General features: G+C 39.8%; 1 protein-coding gene across 1 annotated transcript in view; it reads right to left on the reverse strand.

Moving 5' to 3' along the window:
• LOC127432188 (elongation of very long chain fatty acids protein 2-like) overlaps positions 1-23,247 on the reverse strand; it is a 70,894-nt gene that overhangs the window by 35,448 nt on the left and 12,199 nt on the right. The window contains exon 2 of the mRNA XM_051683061.1: positions 22,406-22,469. Coding sequence (XP_051539021.1) covers positions 22,406-22,469 — 64 coding nt within the window. The remainder of the gene's footprint in view (positions 1-22,405; positions 22,470-23,247) is intronic.

A 23,247-nucleotide genomic window follows, 5' to 3' on the forward strand; every position in this document is an offset into this window, starting at 1 on the left:
GTGACGAGATTATTTATCAAAATATACCACAGTATAATTGGCTTTGAATACAAACAAGACTTTATTGCTAATCTTAAACATCAAACTAACTAACACATATAGACAAACATAACACTGTGACGAGGAGGGCGTGGCCGGGCCGAGAGGATTCACGCCAGACACTGAGTTGCCCAATCAGCGGGCGAGAGATAAAAGGAGGAGCCGGGGACACCACAGAGCAAGAGAGAGAGACGCACGCAGCAGTGTCTGTGTGTGCACTTTTGCTATGTTTCAGTTCAGTGTTTTATGTTGAACTAAAGTCTTCTTGATTATTAATCCGGTTCCTGCCTCCTCCTTTCCTGATGAACGAGAGGCTTGTCTGCCACAAACAGGTTGGTAATTGAGATTGTACAGATCTTTTCCATTATCCTTCTGTTACGAGAAAATTTTACTTCATGGAGTCTATAGACAATGCCTTGAGAACCACTGATACATCATTTAGTCTAACTCGATTTGCAATCGGGTTACTCAAATTATATTAAAGGGACGCCAGCACTTTCAGCGAAAGTTTGGAGATGTACTTGCATTTCCTTGTTTTGCTTTGGTTCTTTTGCTCTTTGTAGAAAGTTTTGGTTGTTCCGGCTATGTTTTGGACCTCTGTTAAGATCGTGGATAATTAGTTGCTGGAATGATGAGGCGGGGCTTTGAGGTGAGGCCTTCCACAAGGAAGACTCGCAACTCTCGTCGCGTGTGCGAGTCATAGAGCAGAGAGGGAGAGCTTCCTCTGAACTTTGCATTCCGAGCTTTCCTGGACTCTACATTGTGCGAATCTGGGCAGAGGGGCGCCGAAGAAGGCTAAGAGCCACGAGGGCAAGAGAGGAAGACTGGAGGAGACAAAAGCATGACGAGAAGAGAGGAAGAAGAGAGAGTTCGTCCCAGGCGGGGAGGCTTTGTACTGTTGAGGTTGGCTGCACCCCAAAGGTGTCTTGAGACAATCAGAAGTGTCTTTTCAGATACCATGTGATCATCTCCCTGTCCCTCCTCCCGTTTCCCGCTTAAAATAGGGCAATGTTTAATCATGACCTTTTATATCTTGGATACAACTGAATATATAAAAAATTAATTAACATAAACATTCCTGAAATGCAGAAAGAATCTCAACAATAGTAAACATGATGTGCTTTGTCATGAATGGTTACCATTCTAGTAAAATGACATGAATAAGACAAGATTAAAGAATATAATCATCAATTTGTTAGTTATAAGTGATTACAAATCACTACACATATTTTAAAGGTTACATCAGGCTACAATCATTTGTGTAAGATATAATTTTACAATCAAAAATAGACTGTGCGTTGTGCAGTGATTTCTCTGCATAATTGGAGAGAAACAGGCTCAAATTCTCTCCAAACAGCTGAACAGGATGGAGTTTCAACCAGGTCATGAACATCTGGCAGCAGCTGAGATCGAATACTGGTAACTTTTCAGTAAAAAAAAAATAAGAAAATTTTCACAAAGATCCACTGATGTCTCAGGAAAAGTAGTTGTAATAGGATTTAAAACTACGTTGATGGTGGACAATGCATTCTTCATTATTTCGTAAGACACTTGTAGATGGTCCTTTTTCCATTTACGTTCCGCCTGCCGGCAGATCTGCCTGAGTGATCGCGTAGTGTCATTAAACCATGGCTCTGATTTCGGTTTTCGGTGACGTGCCTTTAGTGGGGCTATAAAGTTTAAGGTATTTGAACAGATGGAATTGAATAAGTTGAGATGTTCCTCTGCATACCAATTATTTGATGGAGATGCAAAATCCAGAGGTTTACGGACCTCGTTATATGCATTTGAGAAGTCAGTAGAGGAGCGTGGAGGAAATATATGTGACAAACGTATCTGAGATGGGACTTTCACCACAGAGTCTGAGAGAGAGGTTGAAAACAGGATCGGATTGTATTCAGAAAAGGTGTTGTCACAGATTTCAGTGCTGTCAACAGATATTCCATGTGTTAAAACCAAGTCAAGGGTAAGACCATGTGAATGCGTGGGGCCATTTACCCACTGAACAAAATGTCAATAAGGGTTGAAAACTCCTTAGATAGTGGATTTGAAGCACAGCATAATTGAATGTTAAAATCACCCAAAAGTATAATGCTATCAAAGCTTGTCACAATCCCACCCAGAAAATCAGCGAATTCATTGATAAAATCCTTATTTGGTTGTGGAGGTCGGTAGATCAATATGAACAACACTGGATTACCAAGTTCCATACGGAGCAACAAAACCTCAAAGCTATGATATATAGCTGTAGGTACAGAGCGGCAGTGAAGTGTGTTTTTTTATAACAGAAGCCAGACCTCTGCCGCGACCAGTGTGAATGAGCAGTCCGGAGGGACTAGTTCAGAAAACGGACTTAAGTCTCCCATTTTAATCCAAGTCTCTGTGACAAAGAGAAGATTCAATCTTTGTGTAATAAAAAAGTCATGTAATATAAAAGTTTTGTTTACCAAAGTCCGTGCGTTGGTAAGTGCAATCCTGAGCAGTAATGGTTCACTAGCAGTAGCTGTTACACAGCTGATGGTGTGGAGATTAATATTGTTAACTCCTCCTCGGCATGTCCTGGGTGAAATGCACCATTTAAAAGGCTTAAACAGGATTAATATATTAGTTTCAATGAATCTACTCCCCCAGGTTATTGTTATAAACATGAGCCTCTTGTGAACGGTCGAGGTGGAGGAGTTGCTGCAATTTACAGTGAAGTTTTTGGTGTTACTCAGAGGACAGGATATAAGTTTAAGTCGTTTGAACTAATAATGCTTAATGTGACACCGTCAGATACAAATAAAAAATCTGTGTCGTCTTTTTCCCTTGCTACAGTATATGGATCACCTGGGCCGTATTCTATAATTCTGAATTTGCAAATTTTCTATCAGATCTAGTAGTTACTGTAGATAGAGCTTTAATTGTTGGTGACTCCAACATTCACATAGATAATGAAAATGACACAATGGGATTAGCATTTATCAATATTCTCAACTCTCTTGGAGTCAGACAAAATGTGACAGGACCAACTTATTGCCATATTCATACGCTAGATTTAATTCTGTTATATGGTGTTGATGTTGATACTATAGAAATTCTACCGCATAGCGATGAATTCTCAGATCATTACCTCGTCTCTTGTTTGCTGCAATTTGCTAATGTCACTCAACCTACACCAAGCTATTGTTCAGGTAGAACTATTCTTTCAACCACTAAAGACAGCTTCACTAAAAATCTTCCAGAAATATCTCACTTACTCAGTTAGCCAAAAAGTCTAGAAGAACTTGATGTAATAACAGAAAATATAAATACAGTATTCTCTAGCACTCTTGATAGTATCGCCCCTCTTCGATGAAAGAAAATTAAAGAAAAAAGCGCCGCACCATGGTACAATGTTCACACTCACACTCTCTCTCAGAAGAGCAGCTAGGAAAATGGAGCGCAAGTGGAAGAATACAAAATTAGAAGTATTTCGTGGTGCATGGAAGGATAGTGTCTGTAGCTACAGACAGGCACATGATATTTTAAATCAGTACTTAAGCAAAAATCATTAAGTATCTTTAAGAGTGCCATCTCTGTGCTGTAATGTGGTTGGAAAACAGACTGGAAATGATCCAAGTAGCCATTTGAGTTTAAGGATTTGTTCAGCTGATTGAAAACAACCTTTTCAATGATTTTGCCTATGAAAAGGAAGATTTGAGATTGATCTGTTGTTGTTTAATATGGAGTTATCCAGATTTATCTTTTTTAGGAGTGGCTACATAACTGCAGTTGGAAAAGTGCCTGAAAGAAATTATGTATTTACTATCTCTGAGAGATCGTTTTCTAGACAGTTAAACGCATTTTTTAAAAAATGATGTGGAGAGTATGTAAAGACATCAAGTTGCCGTTTTAAGAAGGTGCACGGTTTCTTCCAGGGTTTTGCCATCAATTGATCAAAATCAGAAAAAGTGACTAATTTATTCAGGTGTTTTGGTGGGTGCTGCCAGACCTCAGCGTAACATGAGGACGAGATGATCGGCATTCTAATATCATTGATCTTCTTCATGAAAAAAGATGCAAACTTGTTGCATTTTGCTGTCAAAGACCATTTCACTGGGAACCTGTGTTGGGGGGTTAGCTAGTCTCTCTACAGTAGCAACAAGGTGTTGTTTATGTTGCTGTTTATAATGTCTGACAAGAAAGTCTGTCTAGCTGTGCCTAATTCCACACTCAAAGCAAGAGGGCTTTCTTTTTCAAGTTTTGTCTTACGCCTCATTCGTTTTGCTTTCCTGCATTTTATTTTCATGTTTTGTACTCCTGTTGTGTTTCTCCAAGGTGCTTTATGACTGCCAGTAATCTTCCTGACCTACAATATGCAAAGCCATCAATAGCATTTTCAACTTTTGAGTTAAAGTTAGAGGAAAACATCAACACAGTCTGTGGATATACTTGGTGTCATAGATATAGCCTTCATAAATTGCATGCTAGTATTCTCATTTATGTACCTCTTTTTAACAGAGACAGCTCTAACTTCAGTGGCAGGAGAAATCAATATGTCAAAGAAAATACAGAAATGGTTAAATAGCGTTACATCCTTAATAAGAGTGGATGAAATGTTTAGACCCTTACTAATGAGCAAATACAGAATGTGTCCACGATTGTGTGTGGGTCTATTTACAAGTGGAGTCAGATCAAAAGGGTTTAAAACTCTTATGAGTTATTTGGCTGTGTTGTGTTCAGGATTATCTATATGAATGTTGAAATCCCCAGCAATAATAAAACAGTTATACTGAGAGGAAGTTTTTGATAACAGTTCTATAAAATCATCAACAAAGCCTGGAGAGTATTTTGGAGGCCTATAAATAACTATAAACCGAATGCGTGGAGCACCTTTTAGTAAAATACTTAGATATTCAAAGGATAAGTAATCACCAAGTTACACTTGCATTGAAAGACATCTTTAAATATCGCGTCTAATCCTCCACCATTTTTAACAGCTCTGCAGACACTCAATCGTCGATTTGCACAGAACTACATAAGTAAAATTTGGAAGGGCTGATTCATTGAGAACTGTTGCACTGCAGCTCTTATCTAACCAAGTTTCATTTAGAAACATTAAATCCAGGGTTGTATATGGTGATGAGGTCACTGACTAAAAATTACTTGTTCTTAAGTGAGTGGATGCTTAAAAGTGCTAACTTGACAGTATCTGTTTTTGGCCCCACAGCAATCTCGGATTGACATCTAATTGCAACAGATTAGATAGGTTTGCCATACGTTTTGAGAAGACCTTAGTCTTTCTATCACTTAACATAACAAATATAGAGAAAGCTACAGGCACATTGGGTTCCCGCTTGTTCTGTGTACATTTATGAATGTTGCTGCTAGCGTAGCGGGGACCCGACACATATCACTGAGAGCTGTTATCAGTTGTTTGTTGTTCACCGAGAGCAGTTGAAGGACAATGCGTGTCCTAGCGTCGTGGCAATCGCCGTAGAGCTCTCTCAGTGGGAGGGCAAGCTGGGCCTGCAGGCTTTGGTGGTAGAGGGGCCCGCCATTTTTTGGTTGGTATCTGGGGGCTTGCAGCAAAAGAGTGGGAGAGCTTTGTTCCAGCATACACTAGTTCCTCCATCTCAGAGAAGCTCAGAGGTGGGGATGTTGGTGAGAGGGAGAAAGTGTGAGATGAGAGGGGCTGTGGCTCTGGTGTTCCTGGAGGTTGAAGTATGTTATCTTAGCTTCCTTGGCTTTTTTACAGCAAGTCATCCTTGGGTGCTGAATCGTGAAGCAGTACCAAGTCGTTACAGTCCGACTGTAGTATGCTCTGTGGGTGGGGCTAAGCCTGGATTGTTTCCATGAGCAGTGGATGTCGTGGCTGTACTGTGGTTTCATTTTTCTTGTGGGATGAGTGGACCAAATGTCCATCCTGGTGCTGAAGTGCGATCATATGGTCAACCTGACACTGCGGAGTTGTTTGTTTGCCATCCAGGTTGAGTGGATTCGTGCATATCAGAGATGGATGAAGGAGGGAGAAGTAAATATTGCCCTTTAGCTCTCTTGCACCAAGTTTGTTTGGGTTGAGACCATCTGATTTAAACAGTTCTCTCTGACTCCAGGGAAGTTTGAAGTTGTCAGCGTAATTCAGTCCTTTCATGTTGCAGATTTTGTGCAGCCAAGGGTTTAGACTGAGCAACCAACAATATTTGTTCCTCAGGTTGGGAGTGGTCCACTGATGAACGACTGACCTTTCAATGTTCCAAGTGTTTCAGAGAGTTCATTGAAATCCTTCTTTGGGAGTTTTGACTGTTCTTTCGGAATATCGTTTTTCCCCACATGTATAATAACCCGATTTACATCAGAATGTTCCAAAGTTCCTTGTTTACATCACAAGCCATTGTTTGAGGAAGGCAGCAAGTAGTGGTAGCCCTGCTATCAATGTTTCTGATAATGGAATAACCCTCTATCAGAGTGCTGGGCTTGGCTGTGATCTCAGCAGAAAGCCGTGCCTGCTCAATGTTGAGCGCCTGCCAGCTGCAGTGTTAGCTGCTGACTGATGTGATCTATGTACGGTCCAGGACGCCTTCAAAACAGCAAGACAGCGCAACTGAATGAAACACAATGGGGGTCTCCATTTTAGGGTTATAACCTAATATTGTGTCTTTTAAAAGCGACGTGAGAAAGAATACCTGTATTGGCAGCATTTGTCCAGCAAGTTCAATTTGAACCCAAAGGAAGCATTTTCTTTCTTTTCTTCTGTTTGAAGGCAGACGGACATACATTTCCAGCAGCAGGAGGCTGATACACTGCTTTGACAGAAAATTCCCTTTTTGAAGTAATATTTCAGTCCCAAAAGTCTCTAGTTTTTCTAAGCAAGGGAGCAGAGCACGGAGCCATAACCTGAAGTGTCCAAACAGTAGTGAAGCAGGAATTTAATTCAAGCATTTTAATTCAGTGGGCGCTACACGTTGCTCTCGCCTTTAGACACACATTCCATGGAACGAGTCAAATACAGCTGGTGAGTAAAATCTGAAAATGTACCAGCCAAAGGCTAATCAGTGACATTTTTAGTCGCATAACGCAAACTTTGATAACACATGAAAGCTAATACTCACTTTGAGTGAAAGATCGGCCTTGGGATTTAAGAACTGATATTGAGATTGTTAAAAAAAAATAAAATCATAATGTATGGGAAAATCAATATTTTTCCCAGCCTATTTTTTCCTAAATGGTCAATGTTAGCTATTTAGCCTCTGCTACTGGGGTGGGGAAACATCTTTCTCCATTGACAGCCATTCAATAGTACCTGTGTATACTGGGGAAATTAATGTTTTATGAGCAACACACAGTATATTGCAAATACTTAATTATATTGTAATAGTTCAGTAGCCTGTGATCAACTTTTTTAGAGAGCTCTTAAAAGCGTGAAATGGACATACAGTATAATTCCCTGTCTGCTGCTTTTGATGTCACTGCTCAGCAAAGTCGCTAGTGAAATGTTACAGACTGTGCGTGTTCTTGTGATGCCATCAGCCAATCAGTAGCAGTAGCAGTGTTTTCTGGAGAAAGAAAAAGATTCCATCAACACAATTCACAAATCTTTTATTACATTACAGTTTAAGTTTAATCAGTGCCTGTTTTTATTTTTTTTAATTATTATTAAGGCTCTTAAAAGTGTGAAATAGACTTGATTTTTCCCTGACCACTGAATATAGAGTAGAGTGATCGGCTACGTAGCACTTGTGGCTCAGGTAAATGGTCGGAAGTGAGAGTGCTTATGAAGCAAAAATGGTAGCAATGCATGTTGTGTGCTTTCAGAGCTGCATGCGCAAGCCAAGCAACTGCCATTGGTAAGAATGTGAATGCTAATGGATAGAGGATTCCAGGTACCTATATTAGAACTCATCAGTGGCTTGTAGTGCATAAACCCCTTACCCCTTCAACTAATTTACATTCAATGCGTAAGCCCTCCTACTTGGAGCTGTGAAGGTATAGACTGCTGACGGCCAACTCCTAAGGTGAAAATAACACATTTGATTGGCCAGATTGTCTGTCACTCTGCTAATAAAATGAATTACAGAACTACAAAATCTCCTGTGAAGGGGGATGCAGTAACATAGAGCTACAGTGCGATAAGTCATTTTGATTGGCTGTCACCCACCGCTTACTCCGTCAAACAGGAGAAACAATGTGAAGATTTTTGAGGTAGTCTACAGTTATTTTAAGTTGTTTTTAAAGTTGTATATTATTGTATTTTACTGCATTTATTTCTTAAGTGCATATCAATTTTTTTATTTTATTTTTTAAATGGGGAAAATAATGTTTCATACTTTATATACATTTTCCAGCTTAATTTATGTCACCCCTTCTCTGTAGGGTTTGAAGTGGCTGACTGCATGCCACTGGAACTCATTGGTGCATTTTAAGTAAATTTAACACTGTTTGCATGTGGATTGTTTGTTACAGCCTAACTGCTGAACTGCAGAAATTAAAGGGGAAAATAAACGTTGTTTTTGGAATTTAACGCCACTCTCAAATATATATTAAAAAAAAAAAACTATTGCAAATGACTGATGTAATTGGCTCCTGTTAAGGAGAGTAACTGGTTTTGTGCTCCGTTAAGGGGTTAATGCTCTGTGCTGGTTGAAAGGATATTTGTATTCCTGAAGCTCTGCTATCTGCCGGTGCTGGCATTCCAACGGCAACCAGGCTAGGAGTGTGAGAGGATTGTGGGTAGGAACTCCAATGTGTTCATCACAAAAGTGAAGTCTAAACTAGGACAAGCACTGGCAGAGTACATGTAATTCTCAGCTAAACTGACAGTTCATGAGACTGATTGGCATTTTGTAATTGCATAAACAACAGAAGTGTGATTTACAATTGTACTCAAAAGTTTGCATACCCTTGGAGAATTGGTAATATATATACCATTTTTAAAGAAAACATGAGTGAGCAGGCAAAACACATTTCTTTTATTTCTTATGGGATTCATATTCAACTGTAGGTTGTAACAGAATGGCACAATCATAAAACAAAACATGGCAACAAAGAAAAAAAAATGAAATGACCCCTGTTCAAAAGTCTGCATACCCTTAGTTCTTAATACTGTGTATTACCCCCTTTAGCATCAATAACAGCGTGCAGTCTTTCGTAATAGTTGTCTATGAGGCCCCAAATTCTTGCAGGTGGTATAGCTACCCATTCGTCTTGGCAAAATGCCTCCAGGTCATGCAAAGTCTTTGGTCATCTTGCATGAACCACACGTTTGAGATCTCCCCAGAGTGGCTCGATGATATTAAGGTCAGGAGACTGTGATGGCCACTCCAGAACCTTCACCTTTTTCTGCTGCAACCACTGGAGGGTCAACTTGGCCTTGTGCTTAGGGTCATTGTCCTGCTGAAAAGTCCAAGAGGTGTCCCATGCGCAGCTTTCGTGAAGAAGAATGCAAATTGTCTGCCAGTATTTTCTGATAAAATGCTGCATTCACCTTGCCATCAATTTTCACACTTTAGAGCTCACACACCCCCAAAACATCAGTGAGCCACCACCATGCTTCACAGTGGGGATAGTATTCTTTTCACTATAGGCCTTGTTGACCCTTCTCCAAACATAGCGCTTATGGTTGTGACCATAAAGCTCTATTTTTGGTCTCGTCACTCCAAATTACAGTGTGCCAGAAGCTGTGAGGCGTGTTAAGGTGTTGTCGGGCATATTGTAACCGGGCTTTTTGTGGCATTGGCGCAGTAAAGGCTTCTTTCTGGGAACTCAACCATGCAGCTCATTTTTGTTCAAGTATCATCGTATTGTGCTCCTTGAAACAATCACACCATCTTTTTCCAGAGCAGCCTGTATTTCTCCTGAGGTCACCTGTAGGTTTTTCTTTGTATCCTGAACAATTCTTCTGGCAGTTGTGGCTGAAATCTTTCTTGGTCTACCTGACCTTAGCTTGGTATCAAGAGATCCCCAAATTTTCCACTTCTTAATAAGTGATTGAACAGTACTGACTGGCATTTTCAAGGCTTTGGATATCTTTTTATATCCTTTTCCATCTTTATAAAGTTCCATTACCTTGTTACGCAGGTCTTTTGACAGTTCTTTTCTGCTCCCCATGGCTCAGTATCTAGCCTGCTCAGTGCATCCACGTGAGAGCTAACAAACTCATTGACTATTTATACACAGACACTAATTGCCATTTAAAAAGCCACAGGTGTGGGAAATTAACCTTTAATTGCTATTTAAACCTGTGTGTGTCACCTTGTGTGTCTGTAACAAGGTCAAACATTCAAGTTTATGTAAACTTTTGATCAGGGCCATTTGGGTTATTTCTGTTATCATTATGATTTAAAAAGGAGCCAAACAACTATGTGATAATAAATGGCTTCATATGATCACTATCCTTAAATAAAAGACATATTTTCAAAATCAATGCCAAAATTTCACAATTTCTGCCAGGGTATGCAAACTTTTGAGCACAACTGTACCTGTCAACTCTTACTTATTGTATTCTAGGTCTTATTGTCTTTTACTTCGCATGGTTTTGTTCAGGCTTTTTGAGGACGGGGCATGTGATGTAGTGACAGATGAATTTGCACCCAAAACATTGTTGAGTTTGATGCACAGCTTTTGACATCAACAACATTTATATTACATTTACATTTATTAATTTAGCAGATGCTTTTATCCAAAGTGACTTACAAAACTAGGGAGACAACATAAGTGATTCATCTTAAGGAGAGAGAAACATGAAAAGGGCTGCATTTCAAAGTTTCATTTACATCAGAAAAGTACTAGCCAAGACAGAGATTAGAGTGCAGCAATAATTTATTATTATTATTATTTATTTTACAAGTGTATGGTCAAGTGCTTACAATAAGATATGGGAAGCATTTTCACCTCCCTTTTTAAAGTTGATTAGCCTATTTATTTTGCTATCCTAACTATGCATGAACAGCAGCTTTATATTTACAGTAGCTTACAGTCTTCTCAAGTCTTGAGATGTGTTATGAAACACAACAGAAACAAGCTATTTGCAGGTTCCTCACAGAAGAGCTGATGGGCCTCTGAGAGGATTAATATTACTTATATGGCTAAAGTAGATTAGATACTCTGACCTGGTTCAGATTGACTTTGAGCCCCAACAAATCTGAGAGATAAATTCTCTCAGCATAGCCCTGTGTCACATACATGGTGAAGTTCTAGTTGCACATGAGTATTTGATGCACAATATGTCAATGAAATTTTAATTAAGTTTTTAGGTTAATTGATATGAATGCATAAGAGAACGTGTATATCTCAGGTCTTGTAACTGGTCACAGTTTATCATCACTTTTAATCAACTTTTTGTCTTCGCTTGACAAATGAATTTTAAAGGTATAAATATTCAAAGTACAGCAGGATGAAGACCCCTTGAAATGGCTTCCCGTGGGTGTTTTTTTTCCTGTGTTGACATATTTCCTATTTAGTTAGGACATATCAAACAGCTTGTCCTATTTTCTTTAAAAAAAATAAAAATAAAAAAAAAAATAAAATCTTGATGATGAGTCACCAATATTTTTGGTCCATTTTCCTAGTAGAAAAATACTGTACATTTGAAATGCATATCTTTGATAAAAGTTATTTTATCAGGAGAACAATCGTATATCTGCCTCAACGCTAACCGTCATGTACTAAAACAACTGGATTGCACGGGAAGTTGGCATGTTGCTACCAAATGTTCCAGTACCCTGACATCAGCCCCATTAAGCAGTTACTGACAAGCACCATCTCCCATCAGACACATTTGCATCAGTTCAAGCATGTTAATCTTCATCTATAACGCAACTGATAGCGCATTGAGTCAGTATGGTTGGAGACCTGGGTTCTCGTGCTATGTTGAACCCAGGAAATAATCTTGTTCTCAGAATCAGTAATGATCACGATTCTAAGGTTCCATTTTCCCTCTAAAGCCAGCAGCACACTAGCCGATTTTTGACAAAGCGTGCATTAGCATATGCCAGTGGGAGCTCGTTAATCACTTGACCATCAGGACTCCCTGCTGAGTTTAATGTGGGAATAGAATTCTGAGATTATGTTCTTCTCAACACAGTTGTACAGAGTGGTTATCTGGGTTACTGTAGATTTTGTCAGTTCGAACCAGTCTTGCCATTCTCTGTTAACCTCTCTCATCAACAAGGTGTTTCAGTCCGCAGAACTTTTTTTTTGTTTTGTTTTTGGCACCATTCTGAGTAGTTTCTATAGACTGTTGTGTGTCCATGCGATTATCTAATCAGCCATTCGTGTGGCAGCAATGCAGTGCATAAAATCATGCAGATACGGGTCAGGATCTTCAGTTAATGTTCACATCAACCATCACAATGGGGAAAAATGTGATCTCAGTAATTTGGACCGTGGCATGATTGTTGGTGCCAGACGGGCTGGTTTGAGTATTTCTGTAACTGCACAACAGTCTCTAGAATTTACTCAGAATGGTGCCAAAAACAAAAAACATCCAGTGAGGGGCAGTTCTGCGGATGGAAATGCCTTGTTGATGAGAGAGGTTAACAGAGAATGGCAAGATTGGTTCAAACTGACAAAGTCTACAGTAACTCAGATAACCACTCTGTACAATTGTGGTGAGAAGAATATCATCTCAGAACGCTATTCTGAGATGCGGGTTGTCGCTATTTTGGTGGCACGATGGGGACCTACACAATATTAGGCAGGTGGTTTTAATGTTGTGACTGATCGGTGTACATACATACCACACAAACACACACACATATACATACACATATATACAAACATACAGTTGTGGCCAAAAATATTGGCACCCTTGGTAAATATGAGCAAAGAAGGCTGTGAAAAAATAATCTGCGTTGTTTATCCTTTTGATCTTTCATTAAAAAAAAAATCTAAGCTTTAATTGAAGTAAAACAATTAAAAGAGGAAATATCTCACTATTAAATACATATTTTTCTCCAAAACACATTGGCCATAATTATTGGTACCCTTTTATTCAATAATTTTTGCAACCTCCCTTTGCCAAGATAACAGCTCTTATTCTTCTCTTATAATGCCATTTGAGGTTGGAGAACACCTGGAAAGGGATCTGAGACCATTCCTCCATGCAGAATCTCTATCATCTGATTTTGATGTTTGTTTTGGATCATTGTCCTGCTGGAAGATCCAACCAGGGCCCATTGTAAGCTTTCTGGCAGAGGCAGCCAGGTTTAGATTTTTTTATCTGTTGGTATTTGATAGAGTCCGTGATGCCATGTATCCAATCAAGATGTCCAGGACCTCTGGCAGAAAAACAGCCCCACAACATTAAAGATCCAGCACCACATTTAACTGTGGGCATTGGGTACTTCATCTCTGTGTGCGCCAAACCCATCTCTGGTGTTTGTTGCCAAAAAGCTCTTTTTTTGTTTCATCTGACCAAAGCACCCAGTCGCATTTGAAGTTCCAGTAGTGTCTGGCAAACTGAAGACACTTGAGTTTGTTGTTGGATGATAAAAGAGGCTTTTTTTCTTGAAACCCTCCCTAACAACTTTGTATGAGATTTTCTGACCCCAAGACCCAACTAATTTCTGCAATTCTCCAGCTGTGATCCTTGGAGATTCTTTGGCCACTTGAACCATCCTCCTCACTGTGCATGGAGACAATATAGACACATGTCCTTTTCTAGTCCAACTCTTAAGATCTCCAGTTGATTGGAACTTGTTAATTATTGCCCTGATTGTGGAAATGGGCATTTTCAATGCTTTAGCTAATTTCTTATAGCCTCTTCCCATTTTGTGAAGCTCAACAACCTTTTGACACACATCAGAACTATATTCTTTATTCTAACACACTGTGATTGAGGATTAAGGGAATTTGGCCTGTGTGTTAACTCATATTAATACCCCTGTGAAACAGGAAGTCATGGCTAAACAATTTCATGTTCCTAGTTACCCAGGTGCACTAAAAAATTTAAAATATGAATGGGAATATACTTCAGATATATTTTACTCATTACAATTTCTAGGGGTGCCAATAATTGTGGCCAACATGTTTTGGAGAAAAATATTTATTTAATGAGATATTTCCGTTTCAATTGTTTTACTTCAATTAAAGGATAGATTTTTGTGAATTTTTTGAATGAAAGATCAAAAGGATAAACAATGCAGATTTTTTTCACAGACTTCTTTGTTCATATTTACCAAGGGTGCCAATATTTATGGCCACCACTGTACATATACATATACATATTTCCACACATGCATATATAATCACAATACACAGGTGGGTAGTAGTAGCAGCATTGTGGGGAAAAGGGTGGGGGGTAGCAGCGTGTGTGTGTCTGTATTGTACTGTGTGTGCGTAGGAGAAAGTAAAAGAGGATGATAGGGGAGCCTGACAAATGAGTCTCAGTTACTTTGTGTTATTGAGTTAAGGGAGGCTACAGCTCATGGAAAGAAGCTGTTCCTCAATATGTTTGTTCATGTGTTTAGTGTCCTAAAACATCTTCCAGATTATAGTAGCTCAAACAGGGAGTATCCAGGGTGGGTTGGATCCCTGGCAATGTTTCTAGCTTTATTTTGCAACCTGCTGGCATAGACCTCACCCAGGTCAGGGAGCTCAGAACCGATCACCCTCTGGGCTGCATTCACGACACACTGAAGATCTCACTTGTCAGCAGCAATGCAGCTGGCATACCACACTGCAGCACAATAACAGAGCATACTTTCCATGGTACAGCAGTAGAAATTGATCAGTAGTTGTGGAGGTAGGTGGGCCTTTTTCAGTTTCTGTAAGAACAACAGTCTCTGTTGTGCCTTCTTAACCAGATGGGATGTGTGCATTGACCAAGTGAGATCGCATGTAAACTCCCAGGAACCTAAAATTCTCTGCCCTTACCACCTCCTCTCTGTGTATGTATAGGTCAGAGTGTTCTGTTTTCTTAGTCTTCCTGAAGTCTACGATTATCTCTCTAGTTTTTGAGGTATTGAGGGCCAAGTTGTCCAGACACCATTACTGATCTCATGTGGATTCCATTCAAATAATAAGGCAGAAAGCAGATTATTTATAGAATTTCCAGCATGCACCTGATGGCAGATGTGCTGCTCCTCTGCACTGACAGCTCCAGAATGGTCAATACACATATTCATATACCAAACACTGCATGGAAATAATGGATAAACCATATATTTTTGTATACGTCTATTTATTTACAAGTCTCAAAAGTTAACTCATTAGTTTTATGCTTTATACTACTATAGTATGGTATGGGGAAGTCCCTGTCATTGTGGCACTGAAGTAGACAAGATGTCATAACTTTTTTCTTCTCTTGACCATATTTGGAATGAGAAATTAACTTGTGGGCCTTCTAGCTTCCTGGAGGATTGGAAATCACTATATGAGAGTTTTACAGCAAGTCAGCGCATCACATCACATAATTTAGTGGAAAATGGACATAAAAAATTATTCCTCCTAAAGTAAATGAGTATCCATCAATATTTAGGTAAATGTGCACACTTTCGGACTAAGTGTTCTATTGGATATTATTCACTTATTCCTGCTAGGAACAAATCAACAGTTTACATCATTCAGTAGATATGTGCGTCTTTATAACAGTTTCATTTTCATAACTAATCGCTTTGAGTAATTTCTTAATTTATGTAAATATGTCAAAATATCAGAGTTTTTAAAATCAAATTTAAGACTTTTTAAGACCTTTTTCAAGACCTAAACAAATAAAATTAATACTGTATCCCTATACCAAAACAAACCCACACAATGTCAAAATAAATCATGCATCACAGACTCTTACTTAAATAGGCAGGTGCACACATTCAAAATGGCTTTGCCATTGTTTATCAGTGAAACAGGGTAGGATATATGCAAGTTTTAAATACTCAAGACATGTTTTCCACATATAATGTATATCACATTAAAATATGTACAGTTATATAAATAAATACAAATTAGTCGTCGACAAATATTGGATTTTGCTGATACAATAATATGTTGAAAGTTTTTAAAATTAGTAGCCTATATTAAATGTTCTTAGTCTTTCCTTCCTGTGATGGGGAGGTCCAGACAGAGCCTACAAGAGTCCAAATTGAATTAAATTCCAGATGCAGTTTATGGTGCAACCAAAAAAAAAAAAAAAAAAAAAAGAACCAAAAAAAAAAAAAAAAATTTGATTCAGTGTGGAACTTTTAACTTTAAAGGCTGAAATACACCGGGACTCTTATTTTGACATGTTTGCGCTTCACTGCTTTCAGCTGCTCATTCAAACAGATAAGGGAAATAAAATGTGCACTCTTACAATGATCTACAGCGTATTACAGTATAAGCAATTAAAAGTAAACATTGTTATATTTCATCAACACTATATCATCATCATCAACAGTTGATCATTAGTGATCACCTGTCACAAATTTCTGATATGGCCAAATGATTGCGAACTGCTCTGCAACAGCTGGAAACACTCACAAGCCCCCATGTGCTGGGTGAAATACAACAGTGCCGCGTTTTCACTCTGAAGGATGCAGCGCATGCATTTATTTAATAAAATCATATTCTTTTGAAGTTTGATAATCACATTAGGTCATATCACGATGCCTGTCTTTCCGCCCGCAAATTCAAGACCTCTTTAAATGATAATTAAGACTTTTGTTGTATCATTTAAAATATTTAAGATTTTTTATGACCTTAAATTTTGGAAAACTGAATTTAAGACATTTTAAGACTTTAAACCCTGCTCTGGCAGTAACATTTCTACTGTAAAACAGTGGTCTAACATCGATGCCTGAGGCTTAGACCTTTTGAATGATAATATAGTTCATCGAGATTAATTACAATGTACTTTTACATTAAAACTATAAAGTAACTCAATAAATGTAAACAAAGAACGCTTCAGAGAGTGGACACTCTTATGAATGTTAACAAGCTCATGCAGGGCTGCACTTAGGAATTCTTGTTTGTGGGTGGGGGTGGTCAGTTATCCCATCAACATGCGCTATCCGGATGGCTTTCATGGTTGCACGCTGTCTCCATGTTTATATCCACGTCTCTCCAGGGCTTGACATTTACTTTTTGGCTCAGTGGCCACTGTGGCTAGTTGTAAAAGTCACTAGCCACTCAGCATTTTCACTAGCCAAAATCCCCAGTCCCACAAAAAGTGATAAAGACAACTGGAGACTGTAACTGCATGAATTTGTTTGGACATTTTATTTGAAAAAGAATAATAAAAAGTTCAGCAGGACAGACCTAATGATTTAAGTCACCTTTAGAATATCTGAAGACAAACATGGCCAGTAAGAACAGGAGTAGGATAGAACAAGGGGAAAACTTTAAAACTTTAAAATAATTTGTCCATTTGTCCATGGAAATCCAGATTTCAACCCTTTTAACTTTTCTAAATTGTACTTGCCTTCATGAAAATTTACCATTGTTCTTCCATTTTTCTTAACAGTGGCATTTGTAATGATAAAGGCCATAACCACAGGTCAGACCATGAACAGCTCCACAATACTATGGTTAGGCTAATGTAGATAGTCTTACTAAAAAATAAACTATAGGCTAGTATTTGATATGAAAAATAAATGGCTTAAACACATTTAGAATCCTTTAACTAAAACTTCACAGTTAATAATTACATGGAGTACAAAAGGTGATATTGGGTAGATTAAACTCAGACACCATTAAATTTCATTGCATCTTTTTCCACAAATGGAATAATACAATAATCTTTTTTCCATTCATGGAAGAAAAAAAGTCCTACAGGTTTGGATCAAAATAAAAGGTTAGTGAATGACAGAATAATTATTAATAACAAAAACGAAGTCTTACAGACTCGCCCTAATCAATTTAATATGTTGAGTTGGTGTTTCTGCATTTAAAACGTTTTAGTTTGGATGTTGATGTGTATTTTAAAAACCTATTTATCGATGTTGATGCATTACACAAAGTTGTCTCTTTTCCTCGTCAGGACTTCAAATTCCTCAATGCCGACCCGCTGTTTACAAACACGCCAGCGGAGCCCTTTGTCTGGGCAGCCCGGCCGCAGAAACGCAGAAGGAAAAAGGGGAAAGAGAGACAGCGTTCTCATCAAAGTAAGACGTTGTGCAAATCGACCCCCGCTACCCAGTATTCTACTGGCAAATGTTCAGTCTCTGGACAACAAGCTCAGAGCGCTGATCTCTTTCCAACGAGAGACAAGGGACTGCTGCATTATCTGCCTAACAGAAATATGGATGTCCACGGAAATTCCAGACGCAGCCATCGAGACCACGGGTTTCTCCATGCACCGAGTGGACAGAGCGAAAGACCTCTCAGGTAAAAGTAGAGGTGGTGGTGTATCTTTTATGATCAACAAATCCCCCCACAAGCCGACACAGACCGGGCACTCAAGGAACTGTATGGGAGTGTAAGCAAGCAGGAAACCACGCACCCTGAGGCCACGTTCATTGTGACCGGGGACTTTAACAAAGCCAATCTCAAATCAATCACACCAAAATACCACCAACATAGCAGCTTCAACACACGAGGGGACTGGGTTTTGGACCATTGCTACTCTCCCTTCCGGGATGGCTACAAATCCCTCCCCTGTCCACCATTTGGCAAATCGGACCACGCTTCCGTTCTGCTTCTGCCCGCTTACAGGCAGAAACTGAAACAGGAAGCACCCACCCTCAGAATGATCCAGTGATGGTCGGACCAATCAGACTCTACACTACAAGACTGTTTTGATCACGCGGACTGGGAGATGTTCCAGTCCGCCTCTGATGATGACATCGAGCTTTACACTGATAGCGTAACGTGTTTCATCAGAAAGTGCTTAGTGGATGTTGTTCTGACCAAAACAATACGGATCTACCCCAACCAGAAACCTTGGATTAATAGCGATGTTCGCGCAGCACTTGATGCGCGGACCTCCGCTTTTAATTCCGGCAATGCGGAGGAGCATAAACAAGCCAGTTTTGCCCTCCGCAAAACTATCAGAGCAGCAAGTACAGGAACTAGACTGAAGTACAGTTTAACACCACCAACTCTAGAAGCATGTGGCAGGGAATTAATATCATGGACTTTAAATCAGAATCAGCTTCATTGCCAAGTATGCTTACACATACAAGGAATTTGTCTTGGTGACAGGAGCTTCCAGTGTACAACAATACAAAAACAGCAGCAAGACATAGATAATAATAAAAAATAAAAAATAAAAACTAATTATACACATACGTACAGACACACACATAACTCCGCCGTGAACACCGCTGCCTCTCTCCCGGATGAGCTAAATACTTTTTATGCTCGTTTCGAGGGAAATAACACCGCCAATCCTTCCGACGGGTGAATATCTGTAAAGCCGCGGGTCCATACGGCATTCCGGGCAGCGTCATCAGAGCGTGCGCGAACCAACTGGCTGGTGTTTTTATGGACATTTTCAACCTTTCCCTCTCCTTGTCTGTGGTCCCCACATGCTTCAAAACGTCCACCATTGTGCCTGTACCAAAGCAATCCAAAATCACCTACTTAAATGACTGGCGTCCTGTTGCTCTGACCCCCATCATCAGCAAATGCTTTGAGAGACTAATCAGAGATTACATCTGCTCTGTGCTGCCTCCCTCACTGGACCCATTGCAGTTTGCTTACCGCAACAACCGCTCCACTGATGATGCCATTGCATCTACACTACACACTGCTCTCTCCCACTTGGAAAAAAGGAACACTTATGTGAGAATGCTGTTTGTAGACTACAGCTCAGCATTCAACACCATAATGCCCTCCAAGCTTGATGAGAAACTCCAGGCTCTGGGCTTAAACAGCTCGCTGTGCAGCTGGATCCTGGACTTCCTGTCAAGCAGATGCCAGGTGGTTAGAATGGGCAGTAACATCTCATCACTGACGCTCAACAGCCCACTGTTCTCAGCCCACTCCTGTATGCCCATGACTGTGTGGCAACACATAGCTCCAATGCCATCATTAAGTTTGCTGATGATACGACGGTGGTAGGTCTGATCACTGACAATGATGAAACAGCCTACAGAGAGGTGGTGCACACTCCGACACGCTGGTGTCAGGAGCACAACCTCTCCCTCAACGTCAGCGAGACAAAGGAGCTTGTGCTGGACTTCAGGAGAAGAGAAAGAGAACACAGCCCCATCATCATCATTAATGGAGCACCAGTGGAGAGAGTCAGCAGCTTCAAGTTCCTCGGTGTCCACATCACAGAGGAACTCACATGGTCTGTCCACACTGAGGCCATTGTGAAGAAGGCTCATCAGCGCCTCTTCTTTCCGAGACAGATGAGGAAGTTTGGAATAAACCGCCACATCCTCACACGTTTCTACACCAGCACTGTAGAGAGCATCCTGACTGGCTGCATCTCCACCTGGTACGGCAACAGCACCACCCACAACCGCAAAGCCCTGCAAAGGGTGGTGCGAACTGCCAGACACATTATCGGAGGTGAGCTTCCCTCCCTCCAGGACATATATACAAGGCGGTGTGTGAAAAAGCTCGGAGGATCATCAGAGACTCCAGCCACCCAAACCATGGGCTGCGCTCACTGCTACCATCAGGCAGGCGGTATCGCAGCATCAGGACCCGCACCAGCCGACTACATGACAGCTTCTTCCCCCAAGCAATCAGACTTTTGAACTCTTGATCTCTCATGATCAATATACATCAGCACTGCACTTAATTAATCTTATTATCTCACACTGAACTGTCATAAATTATATTCTCTCTTAACAACACACTGGCAACTGACTATCAACCGACAGCCTGAATGTCAATACAGTACAATAAAACCTACTGTACATTTTATATATACTATATATACTATTTTTTATTGTATAATGTGTATTCTGTATTGTGTGTATTGTATACTGTACATTGTATGTTATTAATTGTATATTGTACACTGTGTGTAATTATGTGTATGTTAGATTTTAAATTGCGTTGTGTAAATCTGATGTTTACTGTAAATTGGTATATGTCTCATCACTGTCATGACTGCTATGTTGCTCAGGACTGCACCCAAGAATTTCACACACTATTGCACTTGTGTATATGGTTGTGTAACAATACAAATGATTTGATTTGATGTCAGGGCTGTCTAGCAATTTGAGTGGTTCAAATTCCTCTATATAGAGCTTTATACTAGAACATTTTTTTTTGGAATTCAAATAGGTCACATAAGCCGCGATATTGCATAAATACCAACTGAATCATAAAAGTTTCACTCTGCACTGTCCCAGAAATCTGGCTCTATCTCTGGAGCATGCTGATGTGCGCTGTGGGGGGTTTGTGTGAAACCACGCTTCATTTGACCTGCACAGATGCGCATGTCAGGTGTGAGAAGCATATTTGCTGAACACAAGATGAATACAATTAAATCTGTTTAGGCTACGGCTACCCACCAAAGTGGCTAATAAGAGCAACGGAGTTTCCCACCACTGCCAATTTCAACATGCATTTGTCGAGTGGGTGTTCATGTCAAGCCCTACATCTCCCACTGAACGCGTTTAGATGCACTCTACAATATGGAATAGCTTTTCTGTGGGCCCCCCTCAAGCCCGGGCCTGGGACAAAAGGTCCAGCTGTCCCCCCTCATGCGGTACTCCTGTTGTCATTTCTGCTAGCTCCACGTAACAGGGAATCAAAGAGAAAGAGTTGCGTTGAGTTGGTAGGTGTGTCATCCTTCCACCATTTTGTATTGGCAAGTGTGTCATACCTCCGACTGAAGAGAGCGAGACACCCTCGGCCAAAACAAGTCATTTATTTAGCCTGTTAGTGTGGCACCAGCTTTAGAATAAATTATAACTCCACTGACAGTTAGGTTTTAGAGATTGGGGGTAGAGTTAATAAAATTTGTATTCCTCTTTGTATCCCTTCACTGTATTACATCGTTTACAGCTAAAAACAACTCGCTGTACAACTCACTGTTGGGCGCCCCTGTGGACATTTCATCCAGAAGCTCACGTGCCCATATACCCAACAACACTTCTCGCTTCAGCCAATGGGGGCAGTAGTTCAAACCTATTGTTGCCGAATTCACAGTAAAAATTTTCATTCATTTCAGATGGTAAAGGCTTTGAAGAAGGTACCAGTGTGGGAGAAATGTATGAAGTATTGTCAGTGAAAGTGATACTTATTAAAGTTCAGCACTATTTTAAATTAAGAGGAAAGTTTTCATTCATATTATACAATTTTAAAAACTATTGGACGATTAATCAGCTATCGGCCTGTTTTCCCACCTTAGTTATCAGTATCGGCAAAACCCACTATTGGTCGACCTGTAATTCACAGTAAGTGTCTCAAGATGTTGAGAGCATTTTGTGGTTTTATTTCACTAAATTAAAACAAATATTATGATAAATACAGGCTACAAAACTATTCGTAATGGAACAATTGACAATATAGTAAAAGTGCAAACCTCTTTCTCCAAACAGACTATCCACTATAGAGTTCAACAGCTTGTCGATGGTTTTAAAGTGGTCCTGAAACACATGAGAAAAGCAGAAAAACAAAATGACTTTTTTTTCATTAGGGAGAATGCAGGCTTTGTGTCTGCTCTGGGCCAAAATGACCTTCCATTCCCCACTGATCTATTTGCCCCGAGTCCCGACATAGCAACACACTCAATCAGATTACAAAGTATGCTTGCTTCAAGAAAAATGATCTGCTATCCATACAGACAGATCAATTAACATTTTTGAAGCAACTCACCCATTCAGAGAATAGTATGATGCATCACAGCACTAGATTTTCAACACTTACATGAATTATGCATGTAGTTTACAGATATCAAATGGGATGTGAACCAATCAAACATTGTAAATTAGGAGAGCTTGTTTTGTTTTTCACCGCCATTCTTCAACCCAAAAACCAAACGGCAAAACAAACCAATACATTGGAACGAATCCTCTGAAATGGTTCGAATTTCTCCATGATCAGCAGAAATGGCTGAAAATGAAATGCAGACACTTTCTCTGTGCTAAAACGACAAAAGTGTCCTCTCTCGTTTTGCAGGTCATTGCTCCCTCCCTCTCTTTTGTATCTGTCTAAGAGGTCATTTGTATGGTAGGTCAAATTTTAGCAACTAATTCAAAACACCTTGATGCTTTGCCCTCACACTTCCAAAACCTTTCATGTTTATTGACTGAACGCAACAAGAGAGGTACAAAAAAGTCAGAACATGAATAAGCATTCTCAAATTCCACTATTTCCGGAAGATGCATCAGAAGTTATTACCCTAAAGCCCAAATTTCGCAAAAC

The sequence above is a fragment of the Myxocyprinus asiaticus genome, chromosome 41 (assembly GCF_019703515.2).
Source record: "Myxocyprinus asiaticus isolate MX2 ecotype Aquarium Trade chromosome 41, UBuf_Myxa_2, whole genome shotgun sequence".
NCBI lineage: Eukaryota > Metazoa > Chordata > Actinopteri > Cypriniformes > Catostomidae > Myxocyprinus > Myxocyprinus asiaticus.